At 49.3% G+C, this 21,180-nt stretch overlaps 2 protein-coding genes across 10 annotated transcripts; one reads left to right on the top strand and one right to left on the bottom strand.

Moving 5' to 3' along the window:
- Positions 1–1,447: 1,447 nt before the first annotated feature.
- Positions 1,448–10,726, bottom strand: CYB561A3 (cytochrome b561 family member A3). Of its 4 annotated transcripts, none has more exons than XM_068979208.1 (7): positions 10,611–10,726; positions 8,275–8,380; positions 7,047–7,245; positions 5,077–5,285; positions 4,304–4,458; positions 3,424–3,580; positions 1,448–2,201 (listed from the first exon to the last, which is right to left on the bottom strand). In XM_068979208.1, the coding sequence occupies exons 3-7, from the start codon at positions 7,228–7,230 to the stop codon at positions 2,079–2,081; spliced, it is 828 nt and encodes a 275-aa protein (XP_068835309.1). In that variant the 5' UTR covers positions 7,231–7,245; positions 8,275–8,380; positions 10,611–10,726; the 3' UTR covers positions 1,448–2,078. The 4 variants fall into 4 exon arrangements, with proteins under 4 accessions (XP_068835309.1, XP_068835311.1, XP_068835310.1 ...); XM_068979210.1 differs by having other exon boundaries at positions 2,065–2,818; XM_068979209.1 differs by having other exon boundaries at positions 2,065–2,363.
- A 344-nt stretch (positions 10,727–11,070) lies between these two features.
- TMEM138 (transmembrane protein 138) lies at positions 11,071–17,167 on the top strand. Of its 6 annotated transcripts, XM_068979218.1 has the most exons (5): positions 11,071–11,334; positions 13,082–13,335; positions 14,569–14,740; positions 16,301–16,376; positions 16,649–17,167. In XM_068979218.1, exons 2-5 carry the CDS (start codon positions 13,208–13,210, stop codon positions 16,759–16,761), a joined length of 489 nt encoding a protein of 162 aa, XP_068835319.1. In that variant the 5' UTR covers positions 11,071–11,334; positions 13,082–13,207; the 3' UTR covers positions 16,762–17,167. The 6 variants fall into 6 exon arrangements, with proteins under 6 accessions (XP_068835319.1, XP_068835313.1, XP_068835318.1 ...); XM_068979212.1 differs by having other exon boundaries at positions 16,301–16,775; XM_068979217.1 differs by lacking the exon at positions 11,071–11,334 and adding an exon at positions 11,474–11,549 and having other exon boundaries at positions 16,301–16,775.
- Positions 17,168–21,180: the final 4,013 nt, after the last annotated feature.

Below are 21,180 nucleotides of genomic sequence, written 5' to 3'. Positions count from 1 at the left end.
CAAGTGGGCCCACTGATGCCCTGAGGCTCAGAGCTCAGCCCCCATCTCCTCCCACCTGAGGCCCGAAGGCAGGTTCTGTGCAGGTGGGCCAACTCCACTGGGACCCGCAGTCTGTCCTTCCGGTGCACACACCACCCCGGACAGGTGTGCTTTACTCAGCTGTAGACTAATAGAACTCACAGATTCTTCAGAAATCAAATGGGCAGGTGTGTCACCAAAAGGAAAACAAATCACCATAACGCTTTTAAGGATCAGCAGAATAGAAACCATGGTTAGGTTGGCCCCACGTCTCCAGAGCCATCACAGACAGCCCCAGGGGGCAGCAGGAGGGCCTGTGGGGTCAGCATGGTGCCTGGTGGAGACACACAGCGCACCCTTGACCCCTGCTTGGCACGGGGGCACAGTTAAAGCCATTGGTGTGACTTACTTTAGACACTGACATGACCTTGAATCCTGGTCCTGTTTCAAACTAGCTACACATAAACTCAGGCCTATTTAGCCTCTTAGAATCTAAAACCAAGACTGGTGCCCACCTCATAGGCACGTGTGCTGAGTCACTTCGTGTCCAACCTCTTGCAACCCCACGGACTATAGCCCACCAGGCTCCTCTGTCCATGGGATTTTCCAGTCAGCAGTACTGGAGTGGGTTGCCATGCTCTCCTCCAGAAGTAGCTCCCCAACCCAGGGATCGAACCTGCGTCTCCTGAACTGCAGGCGGATTCTCTCTGCTGAACCACCAGGAAGCCCCATAGGCACACAGAGGATTCAAAGGATCCAGTGAAGATCAAGGGCCGGAGACCATCCAGATGCTCACTCACTGGGGGTTGCTAGCATCCCATGTCTGCATCCAGCTCCTTCCAAGTCCTCAGCTCCACCACTAGGTGGTCTCAGCTCGTCACACTGGGACCACTTATTTTGCCCAAACTTGACTGCAGGCTTCAACACCTTGGTTTCCCCTTCTCTGCCCAGGGTCCCCCACCCATCAGACACACCACGGGTCGCCGGTCATAGGCACAGTGATCGGTGGGCACAGGTACACGTGCCCAGCAGCTGGGAAGGAAACTCTGGCCTCAGACACCTGGCCTGTGGATCCCAACTCTGCCACTGCCTCGCTGGGTGACCTCAGGCAAATCACTTAAGCCTCTTTGAGTCTTGTGTTCCAGAAAATGAAAGAGGAAACAGCTCCTTCCTGGTAAGATAACCAAATCCTCAAAGGCCGTTTACTTTTAAGGACAAGTTCAGGATCCCAGAATCACGTGCAATTGCAGGAAAAGAGTCATGTGGACCTTCGGTGCCTTTGGGTTTGTCCCTCCCCAAGTCTGAGGGTCAGAACTAGCCCATGGCTTCTGCAAATGGCCCAAGCTCACGTCACAGTGTCATTTCAGCACAGAAGCCTTTGATTCTTAAAAACACATTTAATGAAAGTCAAGCCTCTTAAGTCAAATGCCTACCCACGTGGAGAAAAGGGGGAACTGGTCTTGTGACCAGAGTGCCTGGTGGGCATCCCAGTGCCTTTGGAGGGTCTCAGGCGCTTGGGAAGTTTAGTCACAGCCCTCTTGCCAGCATCTGGCCACGTGGGGTGGGGTGGACAGTCAGCCTTCTTGCCTCCTGCCAGAAGTCAGGACACCAGGTGTCCTGCCGCTTGTCACCTAAGCACAGCAGCATGGAGCCTGGGACCCGGCAGGGCCTGTGTGCAGAGGGCAGTGCCAAAACTTAGGAGCAAGCCCTGCCACCCCAGTCTCTCACTGGGAGAAAAGCAACACCTCACACTTGCGTCACACCAGAGACTTGTCTGCTAGGCAAGCAGCCACGGTGGGGGGGTGGGGGGGTGGGAGGGGCAACTGAGGCACCTGGAGGCTCAGCAAGGGCTGCCCCGGGGGTGGCCATGGCTACCAGGGCTCTGCTGGGTACAGCGCACCGCCGCGTCTGCTGGGTACAGTGCACTGCAACATTGGCACGTTTGATGGTGAGCAGCAGAATGAAGATGGCTGGGCAAGGGCCCTGGTGAGCGCAAGGTTGATCCCACCTGGGGACAGGCAGGCGAGCTTGGACCCAGTAAGGGAAAGGGAAGAGGTCTGCTACTCCGAGGGACAGCTGGACAGGCTCTTCTCAGAAGAGCAGGTTACGCAGGGCTGTGCAGCAGTGACGGGCATGTCAGTCACAGGGAAGAGCCAGGATCCAGGCCCCAGTCGCAGCAGCAGCTAACAGGGCACATAGAACACGTAGACACAGAAGGCAGTGACAGGAAACAAGTAGCAAGCAGCCGGCCCTCAGCTTCTCTTCTGCAGAAGCGGCTCTGCCAGTCCCCGCGCTCCTTCCAGCATCACCTCTGGCGTTCCCACCCGGCCTCGTGTCCTGGTGGGCTGGATGGGAGGTTACAAGAACAGATGCAGCCTGGCCAGGGCGGCAGCCTAAACTTCGGGGGAAAGCCAACGGAAGCCCTGGCTCCCCCACTCTTCACAATGTGGATGGCACTCAATTCCCAGCTTATCTGAGTCCTCAGGATTCCCTACCACATCCTTAGGTGTATGAGGGGAAGCGAACTTGACTTCATACAAGCAGCAACAGCATGCGCAGCCAGGGCAAGAAGGCCAGGGGTAAACGGATGACCTGAGAAGTCAATGCCAAGAAGGGGCAGAGAAGCCAAAGCCCTCAAGGAAAGCACATGGGCAGGCTGTGGGGGAGCAGGCCCACCCAGAGGCAAGGGGAGCCTGGGGCCCGCAACCAGCGAGAGCAGAGCTTCAGGGAGGAGTTTAGACTGCACACCGACTGCTCCTGGGAGCCCCTTCCTGCTTCACTCCCCGCCACGCAACAGAGCCTGGAAAGACAAGCAGGTGTCAAAATGGCCCGTGGCCTGTAGGAGTCCCGCCAGGCCTGAGCTGCTCAGACAGACCCCAACCTGCAGGGTGAGCCCCGAGTCCACCCACCACACTGTTCAAGGAAGCCCCAGAGTCCCTCAACCGACACACCCCATCCCTCAGGTGCCTACATGGCCGAAAACAGGCAAAAAATGCCCCAAGCCCTCAACCGGTCACCACACCCCCACGAGGAAAGCTCCCATCCCACTAGATGAGCTCTGAAGCTGGAGAAGCAGAAATCAGCACACCTCCTCCTCACACTACAGCCCTTCCTTGGGGAAGGTAAGGCCACACTTGCCCGTGAGACCGCAGCCATCTGGGGAGGGGAGGAACCCCCTGCTCCCCCAGCAGACAGACCTCTAGGAGCAGCTGCACTTGCCACAACAGGAAGTGCTGGGTTCACTCTGGTGCTCCCCGCCAGCCAGCAGAACCCCGCCTTCAAGCAACTTGGTTTCCCACCATGTTACTGGGTTGGTCTTCCTGGCAAAGCCCAAGCCTTTACTGGGTGACCCCTCCCTAGACCCGGCCCTACCCCAACCTGAAACAGGAGACCAAGACCCCTTACCTCTCTCTCGGCCTGCATCCCTGGCTCTGGGCGTTTCCAAGATGAAGCCAGTAGGATATAGAGCACCAGCAGCCCGAAGACCACCACCAGCATCCCAGCGCAGTTGGCAAAGACAGCCTCACTGGGCAAGTTGGAGTATGACTTGGTGCCATTTTTCCTGAGGATGACAAAACAATGCAGGCCCTTGAGAAACTTTTCTACCTGTTTTTGCCCAATGCAGGACCCAATGCCACTAACAGAGGATGAGAAAGACTTCCCAGGGCCCGCTGCAACCTGGAATATTAACATACTTTCTAAGTCTCTGCCGTGACTAGTGTCTGCAGAATGCTATCTACCCTTGAGGAAGCTGAAGCTCCCAGACATGACATGAACTCGTCCTGAGTTACACAACTAGGAAATGGCACAGCCAAGATCTATACCCAGGTCTGACCTCAAATCTTGTCTGCTGCTCACTGCACCCCCACTGCCTCCCCAAATGGAGAACAGTAGTGGTTAGGTGTACGAACTCTAGTCCTCTAACTCAGAGCTCTGCCACTTACTGGCACATTGCTAAACCTCTCTGTGCCTCTGTTCCCTAATTTATACGTGGCAGTGACAACATTACCAACGCTGTAGGGCACTTGGAGGATTAAATTTGAGACGTTTAGAATAGTTTCTGCCACAGAGTAGGTTCTGAATCACTTTGATACTGGGTAAGTATTTGGTGACCAGTTTACCAATCTCAGCCTAAGGAAAGATGAGTCCATTACCTTTCAGATCAGGAACGAGCTCAACCCCAAAGGCTTCCCTCCCTCAGACGGGTCCTATGACCCATCTTTTGAAGACCCTGTTCCTGCCCCTCACCTTACAGTTGGGGGTCCCACGCACCCCCCACACTCACAGACTGAAGAAAAGCTTCTCGTTAATGCCAGAAACAACAGATGCAATGGCGAGAGAGAGAATGGAGGCTCCAAAGAAGACGTGGATGGGTTTCAGGAGGCTGCGCAGCCACATGGATGCCCAGGGCAGCAGGAAGACCGAGAAGCCCAGGAACCACTGTGGACACAGGAAATACCTGACTGTACTGCGTGTCACCAAAGGCACACCGGGTCACACCACCCATTAGCACCCCTGCTCGTCAATGAACCCTGGCCCACCTCTCGCAGCTCAACCCTCCTGCCAGGCACTGCAGCCTCCACCCTGTGGTCTGACACAAACAGGAATGTCACCTACATGAAAAGCCTGGCTACACCCCCACCCTCCCGCAAACCCAGCCCTCCTTGTTTGTCTCTGCTTCCTTCCTATCCTGGCTCACAAAACTCCCAACTCGTACATGGCTACAATCAGGATGTGGATACTACTGCTCGAATTGCTTTCAGTTCACAGAAAAGGGGAGTGGAAAAGGTGACTTTGAGTCAGCCTGGTACGTCCTGGGATCGAGTTAGCTCAGAGCGCTCCAGGACCACAGTGGGTGGTGTGAGGGGTGAGAGCGAAACAGGGTGAATGGGAGAACCACCAGCCTCCCAGAGCCCCTCCCACTGCCAATCCTACAGCATGTGCCCTGCCACACCGTCTCCAGGCACTGAGCAGAAGGAAGACTTGGTGCTGATGCCAGGGAAGCCCCAGCCGGAGTGGGCAGCCAGTGGGAACCCAAGGAGGACGGAGAGTACCCACCTGGCAGGCGAAGAGGAAGACGGTGGTGATGCCCAGCCAGCTGTGCAGGGAGTAGAGATGGGGGATCTTTGCATGGTTGTGAAATTCAAAGACTGCGTGCAGCCCCAGCACAGTCAGGAGGAAGGCCAGCAGGTGCATGGCTGCGTGGCCGGATTTCCAGGGCAGCCTGGGCCCTACCCATGACTGGGGCAGGCGGTAGACCAGCGATGCTGTTGGAGAGAGCAGTCTCAGGGCTCGGCCTCTTCCCCTCGTGCTCACCCAAGCATCAGGGGAATCAGCCTGCCGTGATCCCAAACAGCTTCCCAACAGGGAGGAGGAAGTGCTAGGACACCAGTATCAACTCTCCAGCATCTTCCATCCTGGCATCACTTCTCGTGCAGCCATCAGCCATGAAGGGGGAGAAGGGACCACGATAAAGAGGAGGAGCGGGGGCAGGGATAAACCAGGAGTTTGGGGTTAGCAGATACAAATTACTACATATAAAACAGATAAATAGTAGGATCCTAGTGTGTGACACAGGGAACTATATTCACTGTCTTGTAATAAACTATCATGGAAAAGAATATGTGTGTGTGTGTGTATAATATTTATATACACTGAATATAAAACTGAATCAGTGTATATTGGAAACTAACACAACATTGTAAATCACCTATACTTCAATTTTTTGGACTTCCCACGTGGCTCAGCGGTAAAGAATCCTCCCACCAATGCAGGAGACGTGGTCTGATCCCTGGGTCAGGATGATCCCATGGAAAAGGAAATGGCAACCCGCTCCAGTACTCTTGCCTGGGAACTCTCATGGACAGAAGAGAAGGGCAGGCTACAGTCCATAAGTTAGTGGCTAAACAACAACAATACTTCAATTTAGGAAATTCCCTGGTGGTCTGGACAGGGAAGCCTGGCATGCTGCAGTCCCTGGGGTCACAAAGAGTTGGACACGACTGAGCGACTGAACTGAATTGGTGGTATATGCCATGTGTATGCATTTTTATATACAGGTTGAAAGCAGTGTCACATTCATTATTTCATCTAACTGGAAGAACTCTCACAACTGAAGTGAGCTGTCAAGGACACAAGTTTTAAGGTTAGATAACCAAGGTCCAAATCCCAGCTCCACCTCTCAGCTATCTGGCATCTTCTTTCTAAATCTCAGTTTCCTCATCTGTAAAATGGAGACAATGGAGCCCACCTCACGGTTTGCTCACACACATCATGAAATGATGACCACACTAAGTTTAGTGAACCCCTATCTTCTCATACAGATTCAGAATTAAATAGACAAAAAATTTTTCTTGTGATGACAACTCTGGATTTACTATCTGAACAACTTTCATATTTAACACACAGCAGTATTAAAAACCATATTGATCATGTTGTACATTATATCCCTAATACTTACTTATCTTAAAACTGGAAGTCTGTGCCTTTTGACAACCTTTGTTCAATTCCCCCTCCCCTCCACCCCTCACCTCTGCTGCTGCTGCTACTAAGTCGCTTCAGCTGTGTCCGACTCTGTGCGACCCCCATAAACGGCTGCCCACCAGGCTCCCCCATCCCTGGGATTCTCCAGGCAAGAACACTGGAGTGAGTTGCCATTTCCTTCTCCAATGCATGAAAATGAAAAGTGAAAGTGAAGTTGCTCAGTCGTGTCCAACTCTTCGTGACCCCATGGACCGCAGCCTACCAGCCTCCTCCTACCAGGCTCCTCCATCCATGGGATTTTCCAGGCAAGAGTACTGGAGTGGGGTGCCATCACCTCTGGACCCCTCACTCCACAAATCTGATCTTTTTTACTCTTACTATGAGCTTGTTTGTTTTTGAAGTATAATTGACCTACACAGCACTATGTTACTTCCTGTTATGTAACACAGTGATTTGATACTTCTGTACATTTCAAAATGATCACTGTGACGCTGCCCCGCACGGGCCTGGGCCACACCACGTGTCCGCTGCCGACCCGTACTCACCAGCACTGTAGAGCACCACCATGCTTGTCACCATGAGCACCGGGTGCCAGTTGAACATGAGGATGCTGCCATCCCAGGCGAAGCCACCGTGCCAGTACCGCATCCAGTAGATGGTGGAGAGGATGCATATCGAGCCCAGGGAGCACAGTGCCAGGACGGACAAATAAAACCATCCCACAGCCATTCTGACCAGGAAGCCCTAGAGGAAGGGGGAATCACACACCCCTGCTGGCTCGGGGGCACCCCACACGCCAGCTGGACACCCCACACGCCAGCTGGAGGAGGTAACATTGACCTTGCTCTTGGCCGGAAGCGTGGTTCCCCTGCCATCAGCCTGGGCACTGTCCCATGAAGCCCTGACGGCAGGCTGGACCCCATCTCTGGTTATGAACAATGAGTGAGAGTGAGGCGCCGCCCCACCATCTGGCGGTGTACAGTGCAGCCAGCTCAGCCCCAGGGCTGGCCCTGGAGAGAGGCCTCCTCTGCGGTGGCCAGATACTAAGTCCAGAGCCCTAGGATGGGTCCTCCCCTCACAGGACCAGAGATAAAGAATTATACTTCCACTCCTCACAAAAAGAAAGGGCAGAAATCAAAATCCAGGCTAGATAAGCCCAAGCCTTCCGTTCTAACATAAGGAGGCAAAATTCACAGTCTCCACACTATTAATCAGGCCACCTGGGAGAAAAGTGTTATAGGATCCCACTTCCACAGCAGAGTTCTTCCCCAGACAGTGACCTCTACCCATGGGAAGGTAAGATAGGGTCTTTGCTCCAGTCCCCATACTCCACATCTTAAAAGCCTGCAGCTGGTCCCAGACCTGCAACTTCTGCTTTCTCTTCTCTAGGGAAAGTCCAGAGGAGAAAAGAGGAAGCAAGAACTCATGATCTAGAAAGCAAACAGTTTATTTTGAGGTTTCCACGTATACCTGATAACTCAGAAACCAACTCTGGTTCCAGGCATGGTGAATGCCTAGCCCCCTAAGCAGCTGCTCTTAAAAGCCAGGCAAGTGGGCATGAGGGTTGGCAGGCAGTCTGCAAAGCCACAGGATTCCCCTGCTTTCAGCATGAAAACAGCTCTCAAGGCAGGCACACCGTCCCCAACGAGTCAGGCCAAGTAGGTGACACATGACTTCTGGAACTTGAGGTTCCTCAACTGGAACCAGCTAACACAAGAGGAGGCCCCTAAAATCGCCAAGAACTCCCAAGGAAATAAAACATTTGACCCTCACCTTTATACCCAGTGACAAGCTGACAGAGTAGTGGCCTGGACTCCAATTCTTAGGCTCTGAGGCTCCTTGAGCAAATCAGTTAACATCTGAAGGACTGTCTTCTCATCTGAAAGAAAACCATGGCAACAGGATGTAACTTACTGAAAGGCAGCTATGAACAGACATCACACCAGAACCTTAAGACACATGATTGATCCCATGTTCTCCTCTTGACAATCCTGTGAGGGATTATTTCCATTCCAAAACCCCATGTTTTTCACTTGATCACAGGTTGCCAGAGGATCAAGTGAGAAAATATGTAAGGACATTGTAAATTATTAAAATTTTCTTAGTAGTATTACAGCATTTCATCCTAACTACCAATGAAACCCTGAAGCCCATGGCCCCTATGGCTGCCCAAGCCTCTCGGTGGTCAGGATTCCATGTCGTGCCAGCTCTCTTGATGCCAAGTGTCCACCTAATCAGAAACAGGTGTGGAGCTCTCACAAAGGGATCCAAGGTGGCAGAAGTCTCTGAGAAAGCAAGATTTGAGTGCTGGGGGGAAGAAAGATATAAGTTTCCAGGAGGTTAGAGGGAGAAAATCATTCCACTTGCTTCCCGGAAGCTTTTGGACTCAGCTGCTGAACTCAGCAATTTGCTCGCCAGCCTGAGGTGTCCCCTTCGTTCCTGTAAGAGCAGTGGAAGTTTCAGGTCACCAGATGTTCAATCACCTCCTCTCCAGGGAACCCAGCACAAAGAGGCTCCCCATCAGCAGGCTCCATCCACTGGCTAGAATCTACTTTTAAATTTGTTTCCCTTTCTAAGAGGAAAAAAGAAAATGTCCAAAAGGGACCATACCCACCCCCCTAGAAGAGATTCTGGATTACTGCTCTGGGACAGACTTGGAATAGACAGTGGGGACACTTTCCTGACAGACCGGCTGCAATGTTTTACTGCTCAGAGTACACAGATGAGCCCTCCCTCTGCTTGAAATGGAGAGCAAAAGGAGAGAAAAAGAACGCAGTGAAAATTACCATCCAAATACTAAGAATATCCTCTCATTTATTCCAAGAGAGTAGTATGTGCTAAGATTTCAGGATGTGTGCAGGCTCCTAGTCTGCCCACACTTGTAGAGCCACATTCGAAGACAAAAGTCCACAAAGTCCTGTAAAGTGTGAGAATAGTAAATATCTTAGACTTTGCAGGCCATATGGTTTGTCATAAGTGTGCTATCAACTCTTGATATACTGCAAAAGTAGTCATAAACAATACTTTCACAAATGTACGGGCTGTGTTCAAAAAACTATGGACACTGAAATCTCAGTTTTTGTATCATTTCGTCACAAAATATCCTTTTCTTTTCAATCACTGAAAAATGTAAAACCCATTCAGGCCAGCCAGATTTGGCCTGTGGGTCATGTTTGTTGACCCTGATCTAAGGAGTTGTACTCTCCCAACCTAATACACTCTCAATCCCTAAGCAAAAAGGATTCTCCCAAGCTGCACTAAAACAGATCAAGCCCTGGGGCAGAAATGGGTATATCCTACTCAGCCCTAGTCTTAGGGAAACCCACGATTCCAAACTTTTTCACAAGCACTTAGAAGTGCAAATAGAGCTGCTCCCACTTTTCAGATGAATGGTGGGGGGCTTTAGGAATCTTGAGACCCAGCGTTAGAGCTCAAATCCTAAACTTTTATCTTACAGATTAAAAATACTGGGGCCCAAACTATGAAAGTGACTCGGGCAAGGTGAGTGGCAGAGCTGGTAAAAAGACTCCAGGCTGACTCCCCCTCAGCTCCAAGGACGCCTCACTTCCAAACGGAGCTTCCTTAAAGTCAGGGACTCAGGAGTGAGAGGCCTTAAATACCAGGCAGGAGATAGATAAGCAAGGTCCTCCTGAGAGCCAGAGGGATTACAGGAACGCCCTTCGCACGGTGCTCTGGTCTGACCAAAGTGTCCAGAGACTGATCCTTGACTCGCCAGCCGCCGGGACCACCTTGGTCCCAGCTAACCTTGGCATCACCGACTCAGTGGAGTCTGAGTAAACTCCGGGAGCTGGTGATGGACAGGGAGGCTTGGCCTGCTGCGGTTCATGGGGTCGCAGAGTCGGACACGACTGAGCGACTGAACTCAACTGAACCTTGGGTGAAAAGTAGGCTCCGCCTGCTGACTGCGACTTCCGAAAAGTTTTCGTGCTTTACAACCACCACCTGTGGAAGGAAGGGCATGGAGAATGGTGTCCATTTCCTAGGAGAGAAAACTTAGAGAGAGGGGTCGTGACGGCGCGAAACGAGATAGTAGCGAAGCTAGCACTCGAACCCAGATCCCTGAACTCCCAGCCCGGGCTGTTTCTCACCCCCGAACCACAGTGAGACGAAAGGGGACTGGGGTCTCCGAGACCCGTCTCTTGCCAAGCCGCGCCAGAGCCGCTGCTCCCTTGGCTCCTGAAAGATGCAGAGAGACTCTCAGCAACACTATCGACCACCACGTACCGCTGCACTAGAGCCGAAAAGCTTGGGGGGGAGGGGGGGTACTGTCCTCTCATAGGCGCGCATACTTCCGGTCGCGCGCGTGGCCACCTGGGAAATGAAGTCCCGGATCTCGGGGTCCCCAGCTCTCGGGCTCCAAGGCGCTGACCCCCAACTCCAGTTCTTCGGCGGGCGTTTCTTCCCTAACCCCGAGGTACCGGGGACCAGGAACGCCGTCACGGGTCGGCCCTGTCCTCACCCTCAGCCCCACGATTCCGTTGAAGCGGAAATGTTCGGGCCAAGGCGAAGCCTCTGGCCAGGGGCTGGCCCTCCGCAAGGCGGCGAGCGGGGTGAACGGGAGGCCTTGGCCGGATCTAGGAGCCCTGGAACAGGCCGCGGCGACGCTGGGAAGGCCTGGAGAGACGCGAGCCCAGAAAAGCGGGGGCCCAAACATGGCGGCCGAGTCGGCCATAGAGCGGGGTGAGAAAGCCCAGGACAAGCGTGTAGCACGGCGCAGGCTGAGCCCGCGTCCGCCATCTACTTCCGGAATTTAAAGCCGGTTTCCGGAAGCCAGAGTGGTATCCCCATGACAACCGACGTTGGACCTCTGAGGTGAGTCCTTGTTGAGGAGTGTGTAAAGAGGCCAGAAGTCGGAATTACGTTGTTAATTGCTTTGGTTTTGGTTTTTCGTTAAGGCAGTCCCATTTAAAAGTGGGTTGGGACGGGTGGGGAAAATTGCTCTGCTTTACCGAGGGAACGCGGCAGATAGCGGTGAGAAGACCGAATTGCTTCATTACCTTGCGAAATCACCGCTACGCTAACCCGAGGTGATGGTCATCCTTCCCTTAGTGATGGCGGTGAGCGGTTCTTTTTAACGGAGCCTCACAACAGCCTTCTGTGGCGGCCTGTGAAGTAGCGGTTAAGAGCATGGGCTTTCGTATCACACCTAGTTGTGAATCCTGGAGGAACGGCTTGAACTCTGACACTGTCGTTGCCTGTAGAATGCGGATAATTCTTTCCCATCTTGCAGAGTAGTTTCGAGGACTAAAGGAATTTATCTTGGTTGACAAGTTTATCATGGTGCGGGTACATAGGTGATACTATCAATGTTATTTGATGAATAACGAAACGCGGCTCAGAGAAAACCACAGTGTACATCCTCAGTGGGAGTTCATTAGGTGAGGTGGACGAGGTTCTGCGACTTCTCAGAGGCTCTGTGTAAAGTGGGGCTATAAGCATAACAACAGCTAGTTCTTAAAATGGATATAGGATTAAATAAGGAAGTAAATATGCAGAGTTTGTAAAGTAACATTTAACAGATGTTGATTTAATCATTCTGTAACACTTCAAAACATTTTGAAATTTGCTTATGGATTTGATCCAGCTGGAGAGGGTCATAGGACAACCCAGAGCAGCTTCTTTGTCTTGGAATAAATGAAAATAAAGGCCCAGCCCCTCTTACCTGGTGCCATTGTGTCGCTACCATAATCTTTAACGTTAGAAGAGCACTATTTCCTCTCAGCTTTTTCTGCCTACACCATTAACCACTTCTCTGCCAATGTTTTTCCTGCCTGTGTGCATGCTCAGTTGTGTCTGACTCTTTGTGACCCCATGGACTGTAGCCACGAGGCTTTTCTGTCCACTGAATTTTCCAGGCAAGAGTACTGGAGTGGGTTGCCATTTCCTCCTCCAGGGGATCTTCCCAACCCAGGGATCAAACCCACGTCTCCTGCATTGGCAGGTGGATTCTTTACCACTGAACCACCTGGGAAGCCCTTTCCTGCCTAGTTGCATGTAAACCTGTCAGTTTTGTAAGAGGCAGCTTTGAGCAGTAGTTAAGTGCTCAGACTCCAGACCCAGACTGCCTAGATCTGAATGCTAGCCCTGCCAATTACTAGCGATATGACGTTGGACAAATTATTTTACCTCCCTGAGCTTCAATTGTCCCCTCTATAAAATGGAGAGAGTAATAGTGTGTCTTCCACCTCAAGGGTAATGGAGAGATTTAAATAATGTTCTGCTTAGAACTATAAGTGATATACAAAGATTTGCTTCTGCAATTAGAATTATTATCACTATATGACCAGACATATAGTGTATTTGTGTATTTTCCCTAGATTCCTTTGGACTCAGAACTGGTTAGAAAGAGCTCTACATTTAGAGGGTTCCAGGCATGGAGACAGGTTTGAGGGTGAGTGTCCCTGGAAGGAATGACTAGTTGGCATTTTTTGTTGTTGGTTTTGTCATCGATGTATCACAAGCACCTAGAACGGTGCCTGGCACATAGTAGGTCCTAAGTAAATATTTATTGTACTGTTGAATTTCTAACCTCTCTTTTCTTTTTTTTTGGCTTCAACAGACCCTTGTCTTAGAGCAAGGGAAGCAGCTGCCATTCTGAAGAACTCAGTGCCTGGGGGAGGACCAGTAGTTGTTTTCTGAGGAACTGTGGAATGTGCCCTTGGGGACACAAGAGAGCAGAAGGAAGATGCTTCAGACCAGTAACTATAGCCTGGTGCTCTCCCTGCAGTTCCTGCTGCTGTCCTATGACCTCTTTGTCAATTCCTTCTCTGAGCTTCTCCGAGCAGCTCCAGTCATACAGCTGGTGCTCTTCATGTGAGTGGGACTGCGCAGCTCAACCCAGTCATTTCAGAAAAGCATGATTTAGCATTTTACAGTTATTAATAGAGAAATATCAGGGAAAATAAAATTGCAGTTTGTCTTGGGTACTCCATGGTCCATAGACATGTCACAGGATACACTGTTTTGATACTTCCGCTTTGATATACTTCTAACGAGGGTTTGGGACACGGGAAGCAGTGCACATAGAAAAAGAGGGTCAGACTGTTGACACTGTCATTATCTGCATCTGTGAGTAGAAAGTGTCTTACAGTGCCATGAAACAGGGTTGCAAAATGTCAGATAAAGGGGTTATCAGGGACTTCTGGCGGTCCAGGGGTTAGGACTTGGCACCTTCACTGCCCTGGCCCTGAGTAAAAATAATCGTTTTTGGCGGGGGGGGCTGTTCTGGGTTTTCATTGCAGCACAGGCTCTCTAGTTGCCCTGTGGCATGTGGGATCTTAGTTCCCTGACCAGGATTAAACCTGCATCTCCTGCATTGGAAGGCAGATTCATAACCACTGAACCACCAGGAAGTTTCCAGAATAATCATATTGATAACATATATGCACCCCAGAGGATGGAGGCTATTGTCATTTTTCGTCCACAGTGATTTTTAGTCTCCATGAGTCAAGTTCTAAACAGAAAACGACAATTTTAGACCCTGTCTTCACTCAGCAAATGTTCATCAGCCTACCAGACAGTGCTATAGTTGCAGTGGTGGACCTGACAAGTTCTGTTTGATGGAATTTCCATTCTAGTGGAGAGAGACAAATATTTTAATAACTTCAGATAGTAATAAATGTTATACAGTAGATATAAAGTATGTGGAATGGGGAGAAGAAAGTAGTGGCGTGAAAGAAAAGTTTCTGAAGAGGGGACATTTGAACCAACACTTGAATGGCACTAGGCACCAGATTACTTAACAGGGCTGGCATTTTATGGATACAAGGAGGAAACTAGCTGCTTCTCACAGGTGCCTCAGAGGCTTGTTGAGTTGGGAGTGTCAGCAGGAAAGCCTTGTCCATAGACTGCCACTCAACTGATGGGACCAACAGGTAGCAGGTAGTTTTAATTTCATGTCATTTGGGGTCCAAAACCCACACTACCTCTGCGGGGCGGGGTTCAGAGGCAAGGAAAGACCTCATGGTGTCCCTTAGGATTCAGGGCCGACTCGTGGATGCTCCGCAGGCCTCCATTTGGCTGTCCTTTTGTTTTCCATGTTTGCAGCATCCAGGATATCGCAGTCCTCTTCAACATCATCATCATTTTCCTCATGTTCTTCAACACCTTCGTCTTCCAGGCTGGCCTGGTCAACCTCCTCTTCCATAAGTTCAAAGGGACCATCATCCTGACAGCTGTGTACTTCGCCCTGAGCATCTCTCTTCATGTCTGGGTCATGGTAAGAGGGAGGCTCTGAGTCCTTAAAAGACTTGAAATGTCTTATCTGTGGGAACCCAGCAGCTCTGGATGTTTATCTCACAGAATCCTTTATAAGAAACAGGTGAAATGAATGTGGTCCAGCCTGGAGCTCGACACATGAGAATTTCATAAGGTACTTTTTCTCAACCTTATGTGTTGAAGAACACCCTTATCCCGGAGTTGAGGGGCACTTGTGGAACGTTTGATTCTTTTTGCCCCAGAAGACCTGCAGGTTAAAACAGGAAATTGAATCTGTTCCATCATTAGCTGTTTGGGCAGGTGCGTGTTGATACAGGGTATTCTTAGGCATCAGTGTCGCATGGGAAAGAGCCAGGCAGGAGTGCCACGAGCCCTCTGCTGTGTCCCTATCACTTACATTAGGAGAACGAGCCTCCGAGATGCCTCCCTCTGGTTCTAACATAGGCCTCGAAGCAGATCCAGTTTTCGTGGTTTCGGATTTCTTTTTTTTTTCTTTTTTGCTGTACCTAGTGACTTAATAGGAGAAGGCAGTGGCAACCCACTCCAGCACTCTTGCCTGGAAAATCCCACAGTGGAGGAGCCTGGTAGGCAGCCATCTGTGGGGTCGCAAAGAGTCGGACACGACTGAGCAACTTCACTTTCACTTTTCACTTTCATGCATTGGAGAAGGAAATGGCAACCCACTCCAGTGTTCTTGCCTGGAGAATCCCAGGGGCGGGGGAGCCTGGTGGGCAGCCATCTATGGGGTTGCAGAGTTGGACACGACTGAAGCGACATAACAGCAACAGCAACAGTGACTTATGGGCTCTTAGTTCCCCGACCAGTGATCAAACCCATTCTCCCTGCATTGGACGTGCAGAGTCCTAACCACTGGGCCACCAGGGAATTCCTTCAGGTTTCTTCTCCACAAATTCTTCTCTGTGGGTATCTCATGTGTTTCTTGGTACTCATTTAATGGAACACGTTAAAACCTCAGGGTCCTCTAGGCATTTCTTTACTAAAGGCACCTTCTCAGATTAAACCTCCCATTAGATTGCCCCTGTGATTCCACAGAGAGAACGAGAACTCACAGGGGAGAAGCGGCACAGTGCCAAAGTCTCAAGGTGCTTCCCAGAGAGGATTGTCTCTGCTCAGGTTCCTAGAGCCAAAATAGTCCTGGCTTTGTACTGTGAAGCTGCTAATCTGATTAAACCCTGAGTGCACCAAGCCTTTATCTGACAGGAACCAAGCCTCAGATTTCCAAGGCAAGACAGTGACCATGCTGAACTCCCGAGATAATGTGTATCATTTCTCATTGGCTAAGGCAATGGGATGAAAGGAAATAAATGGCTTAGTTCAAACTTACTCCCTCAGGGTTAAAAGAATTACTTCCTCGGCAGCAAAACACAAAGGGACTTGCTGAAGCTTGTTTGAGAAACACTCCTTTGGCTTGTGGAAAGAAAGAAGGGGGTGAGATTAGCCTGATACTAAATCAAGCAGCATCTCTGCAGCTCACCAGGCTGGAGATGTCAGGGCCTTATCTGGCCATTCACTTTTCTCTGTCTACTCTTGTCTCCTTCAGAACTTACGCTGGAAAAATTCCAACCGCTTTGTCTGGACAGATGGACTTCAAACATTGTTTGTATTCCAGAGGCTAGGTAAGAACCACAGCAACCTCAGGCCTCACTTTGGCCCCACCTGTGGCTCTGGCAGCGAGGGCCTTGATCCTGACTTCCCAGCCCATCACAACCGGCGTGAGATGAGTGGAACAGCCATGCCAAGACCAGGAGAGACCACTGCCCTCTGCCCTTTCTGGGAGTCACTGGGAAATCGTGAGACAGGGACCCTCAGCCTCGTCTGGTCATGTTCTTCCCCTGAAACAAACACTCGGGTGCATCCCTGACTCTTCTTTCCTGTTTATTCTCCACAGCGGCAGTGTTGTACTGTTACTTTTACAAACGGACAGCTGTGAGGCTAGGCGACCCTCGCTTCTACCAGGACTCTTTATGGCTGCGCAAGAAGTTCATGCAAGTTCAAAGGTGACCGTTTTCTGTCACATCGATGAACGCCTTTCCTTCTTGACAGAAGTCACACTGGGGGCTCTGCAGAGGGGGCGGTCGGCCCTGTGTGCTAGGAAGTAGCTTGACATTCTGAGGACAGGCCCCAGCCAGTCAGTGTGCAGCAGGTGAAGAGGCGGAGCCTCCCTCTAGCACATTAAAGTGTCCCCAGTGCAGACTCCTGAACGTCATCCCTTCCCATCCTCCTGCTGCAGCCCTGCCCCCTTTCCTTCACGCTCTCTGCCCCACTTCCTCACCAAGGGCTCCGTGGCTTTTTCCCAAGGGAACTTTCCACTGACCCTAGTACAGGAGGAGCTCCCAGCCCCAGCTCTGTTTGCACTGCACACTGATGATTGAAGGATGCAAAGAGTGACTTTTCTGGGCTCCTGACTGAGCACACCTCAGACATTTAGATTTTATACCCAAGGAGTTTTTTTTTTTACATTGTATAAATAGGAAATAAATTCTTTTCCATAAATGATGGTTTCTCTGCCTTGCTCAGTCCCTCTGTGGTTAAGAGGAATGCCAAGTCCTAGCCTAGCCTAGCCTTAGCGTCTGCTTGGTCCAGTGGGCAAATTGAGCCACAGAGCAGATATGGGTATTCCTTGAATCCCATTGTGAGTACAAGATATTTTTGCAGAAAAGATGTGATCTGATGCCCCACCCCCATCTCTGGAGTTTCAGACTGCCATGTTTTATTCAGTCTTTCCCCCGTCAGAGCCCAGAATTGTCCTCAGGAGAGTGAAATGTTGCCTAGCCTCTTTTGGCAAAAGAAATTTTAAACATTCGTGTGTCTGTAGTATCAGTTTTCTGTTGCCGGAATAGTTGCATGTAACAGCCCCACCACTACACTTGGGTGGCATGGCTCTCGAGTGTTGGGGCTCAGCTCATCTGACTGGGTTTGGGTAGTTTCTGCTGGGCTTACACACGTGTTTGTGGTCAGCTGTGGGTCAGCCATCCAGCTGTCATTATCTTGAGATCATTGACTTCTGGCTAACCTAGGCTGACCTCTGCTAGAATGACTCTGCTTCACATGACTTATTGTCCAGCAGGCTTGCCTGGGTCGGTTGACTAGACAGTGGCAGAGAGGCAGGAAATCAAGCTATAGGGAGCAACCCCAGTTCAAGCCTCTACTGTGTCTCTTCAGTTCCCATTGGTCAAAGCAAATCATGTGACTGAGCCCAGTGTCAGAAATGGGAAAGCGCTAGGAGGTTTCTTGGCAAAAGACACGGGTGCGGTCAGTCCGTCCCACCAGAAAGCTGCCCCATGAAACTCATTATTCAGAAGTACTTTGGCCCGGGAGTTGGCAAACTTTTCCTGTTAAAGGTCAGATAGTAAATATTTTAGATCTTGAGGGCCATGTGGCCTCTGTTGCAATTACTCAACTTTGACATCAAAGCACAAAAGCAGCCAGAGATGAAACTCAGATGAATGACCCATGTCAGAAATATTTAGATTTTGTTGCAACCACATGAAAATGTAAATCTAATCTTAACTTGAGGGTCATACAAAACGGGCTAGATGTGCTCTCAGGCCATGGTATGCTGACCCCTAGTTTAGAAGCCTACAATGAAGTCCTCGGGAAAGAGAGGCTTAGTTAATCGCTGTGCTGTCAAGATTTATCAGGTATTTTAAAAGAATGTTACAGAGTTCTAAGAAAATACCTAAGATCTCATCCCCTATAACTGGGAGACGTGATCGAAAAAGTCCTAACAAAACCACCATCTGTGTGTACTGTACCTTCGTCTGTACAAAAAATGACAACAGCACAATTTTGAATCTTTTCATAAAAGCTCTTACAAGAATATTATCCCCTTTGCTCATCACAGTCCCTGATAGATAGGAGATTTTTTGTGTCCCCAAATGAATCAGGGCTGGATTGTTCTCTGCAATCTCTGCAGCTAGTAAGTACAATCAAATGTTTGTTGTCCTCACTCCCAATATAAATGGCACTTTGTAGTCCCAGGAGTCTCTTGGGGTGTGTGTGTGTGTGTGTGTGTGTGTGTGTGTGTGTGTGTTCCTTCCTTTCTTCCTCCCTTCCTTCCCACCTCCCTCCCTCCCTCCCTCCCTCCCTCTTTCTGCCTTTGTTTCTTTTATCTTGATAGTTAATGCATTCATGTGATACAAAATTGAAGTTATATTTGTGCAATTAGTCTTCCCACTTCTGTATCTTCCCACTTCTGTATCTCACTGAGTTCCTTCTCCCTCCCCTCCTTGACAATCTACATTTACTTGCATAATTTCTTACAGACACTGTAATATTTCAGAAACATTTTTACAAAAGAAAAAAAATGACTACATCCTACCCCAGAAATAATATCATATCTTTGATGCTATATATTTATATTTTATATACAGTTGTGATTATGGGGACTATGCCATAACATAGTTTGGTTTTTCTTTTTCACTTAGCAGTAGGAATATATTTTTAAGATGTGATGTAAATTGATTGCTTGGGGCAGTTAGTTTTCAAAGATCAAAGGAAGAAAATAAACACTTTTAAAAGTGCTGACTTTTAATAGGATGGAGTTGCTTCTAGCTGACCAGTGCTCTATTAGAGAACTAGAAAGACCAGACAAAATATGAAAGTTATCTAAAAAGATCTTAGAGAGTTGCTGAACGGGCCTAAAATTCTGAAGTAGAATCAGGGACGTGAGCTGACAGTTTGCAGCAGACTTCCCCCTGGGAGCATTTGCTGACTCTGGGTTTGAGCAAGAGGCTGAGAATCCAAGCATTGCCCAGGCAGAGAGGACCAGAGAAGCCAGTGGAGCTTAGTGCTCTCATAACACTGGAAGAACAAAACCAGGGACTGAAAGAGCCTTAAAGACGTAACACATTTCTTCTCTAAGATACTTACCAAACACTGAAGCCGTATAGGGCCAGAAGCTATAAAAAGCTAAACCTCAAACTTCTGAAAAGCAGAATCAAATTTTTGGCAGGCTAATGGTGCTGATGATTAGAATTCAGGACCCACGATGGGGCAGGGATGGTGAACACATAGGCCTTCCAGTTCAAAGCTCAGGAGGGCTCCTTATGGGAACAAGGTGAAACAGGCAGACTGAGGCTTATCAAAATCCCAGCGCAACCTCAAACCATGTGGTCTCTGAGTGGATTAAGGTGATCAGCCCCCATTCTCTTGGTGTAACACAGAAAAGACTGGAAGAAAAAACATCTAGAGGTGCTATAATTTTTTTATATACAATTTCTAAATCCAATAAGAATTACTAGCAAGTCAAGAGATAAGACCATATTATTTAAAACCAGAGCAAAAGTAGAAAATAGAAACAGGTGAGCCAAATATTGTTGAGAAGATTGAAAAGGAGTTTAAACTGATATGTTCAAGAAATAGAGGAAAATATGGAAGAAATGGATTAAATATTTAGACTACACCTAAAGATGTCTAACAATGACTGAGTACTATGCTTGAGAATGACCCCTCCAACAAATAACTGTAAAACCTGAACATGATATGAAAAACAGCTACTTAAAGACTACTAGAGAATGAAAGGAGACAGTTTGATGGGGAGTTCACACTCAGGAGGAAATTGTACAGAGAAAGTTTCCTATTTTTGCTGCTTGTAACTTGGCAGCTGACAAAGCAGTAGGTATGTTATGCTGGTGGACAATCACAGTACTGAGCCGGGGCAACTGAAGCCACTGGAGGAAAAGATGGAGCCTCAGAAGGGAAGAGGCAGCAATCACCAAGTTCTGTCTGCCCACATCTCTGCCCCAGCTCTGGACCACAAATGTGTTCAGATTCAAGCAACTCAGCTAAAGACAGAAAATCTAAGCTGAGATTGGAGCTATGGCCCCATAGTGTGATCTGCACTGTGTATCCACCCAAAATGGACTTCCCAGGTGACTCAGTGGTAAAGAATCTGCCTGCCAATGCAGGAGACCCAGGTTCAATCCCTGGGTCAGGAAGATCCCTTGGAGAAGGAAATGGCAACCCACTCTAGTATTCTTGCCTGGGAAATCCCACAGATAGAAGAGCCTGGAGGGCTACAGGCCATGGGGTCAAAAAAGAGCCAGAAGGGACTTAAGAACTAAACAACAACAACAACAATTCACCCACGCTAACTGCCTGATAAAAGAACCATCACTCTTTAGAGACAAATAATACAAACCAGAGCCTCCACAATTTAACGTTCAAAACTGACACCAATACGGAGGTGACCCAGATACTGGAGTTAACAGACAAGGATAATAAAGCAGCAGTGAAATTCTGTTCTCAGTGAATAAAAAGATAGGCAACCTCAGCAAGGAAACAAATGACTTTTGAAAAATAGAAACTCTGGAAATAAAAATTACCACAACTGAAACATTTTTAATCAAATGAACAGATTTAACAGCAAAAAGATTACAGAACTGGTCAATGAAATAGAAGGTAAACCGATAGAAACTC

The sequence above is a fragment of the Capricornis sumatraensis genome, chromosome 8, assembly GCF_032405125.1.
Source record: "Capricornis sumatraensis isolate serow.1 chromosome 8, serow.2, whole genome shotgun sequence".
In the NCBI taxonomy this organism is placed as follows: Eukaryota; Metazoa; Chordata; class Mammalia; order Artiodactyla; family Bovidae; genus Capricornis; species Capricornis sumatraensis.
The sequence above is the reverse complement of the archived record's forward strand: the minus strand, read 5'-3'. Positions and strand labels throughout refer to the sequence as shown.

Bases quoted from the DNA above. Each gene is read 5' to 3' on its own strand.
- TMEM138 (XM_068979212.1), top strand. From the start codon at position 13,208: ATGCTTCAGACCAGTAACTATAGCCTGGTGCTCTCCCTGCAGTTCCTG. The intron at 13,336-14,568 runs GTGAGTGGGACT...CCATGTTTGCAG, and splicing joins ATACAGCTGGTGCTCTTCAT to CATCCAGGATATCGCAGTCC. The intron at 14,741-16,300 runs GTAAGAGGGAGG...TGTCTCCTTCAG, and splicing joins CTCTTCATGTCTGGGTCATG to AACTTACGCTGGAAAAATTC.
- CYB561A3 (XM_068979208.1), bottom strand. From the start codon at position 7,230: ATGGCTGTGGGATGGTTTTATTTGTCCGTCCTGGCACTGTGCTCCCTG. The intron at 4,459-5,076 runs GTGGGTACTCTC...CTGTGTCCACAG, and splicing joins TCTTCCTCTTCGCCTGCCAG to TGGTTCCTGGGCTTCTCGGT. The intron at 2,202-3,423 runs GTAAGGGGTCTT...GTGCCCTGTTAG, and splicing joins GGATGCAGGCCGAGAGAGAG to CTGCTGCTGCGACTGGGGCC.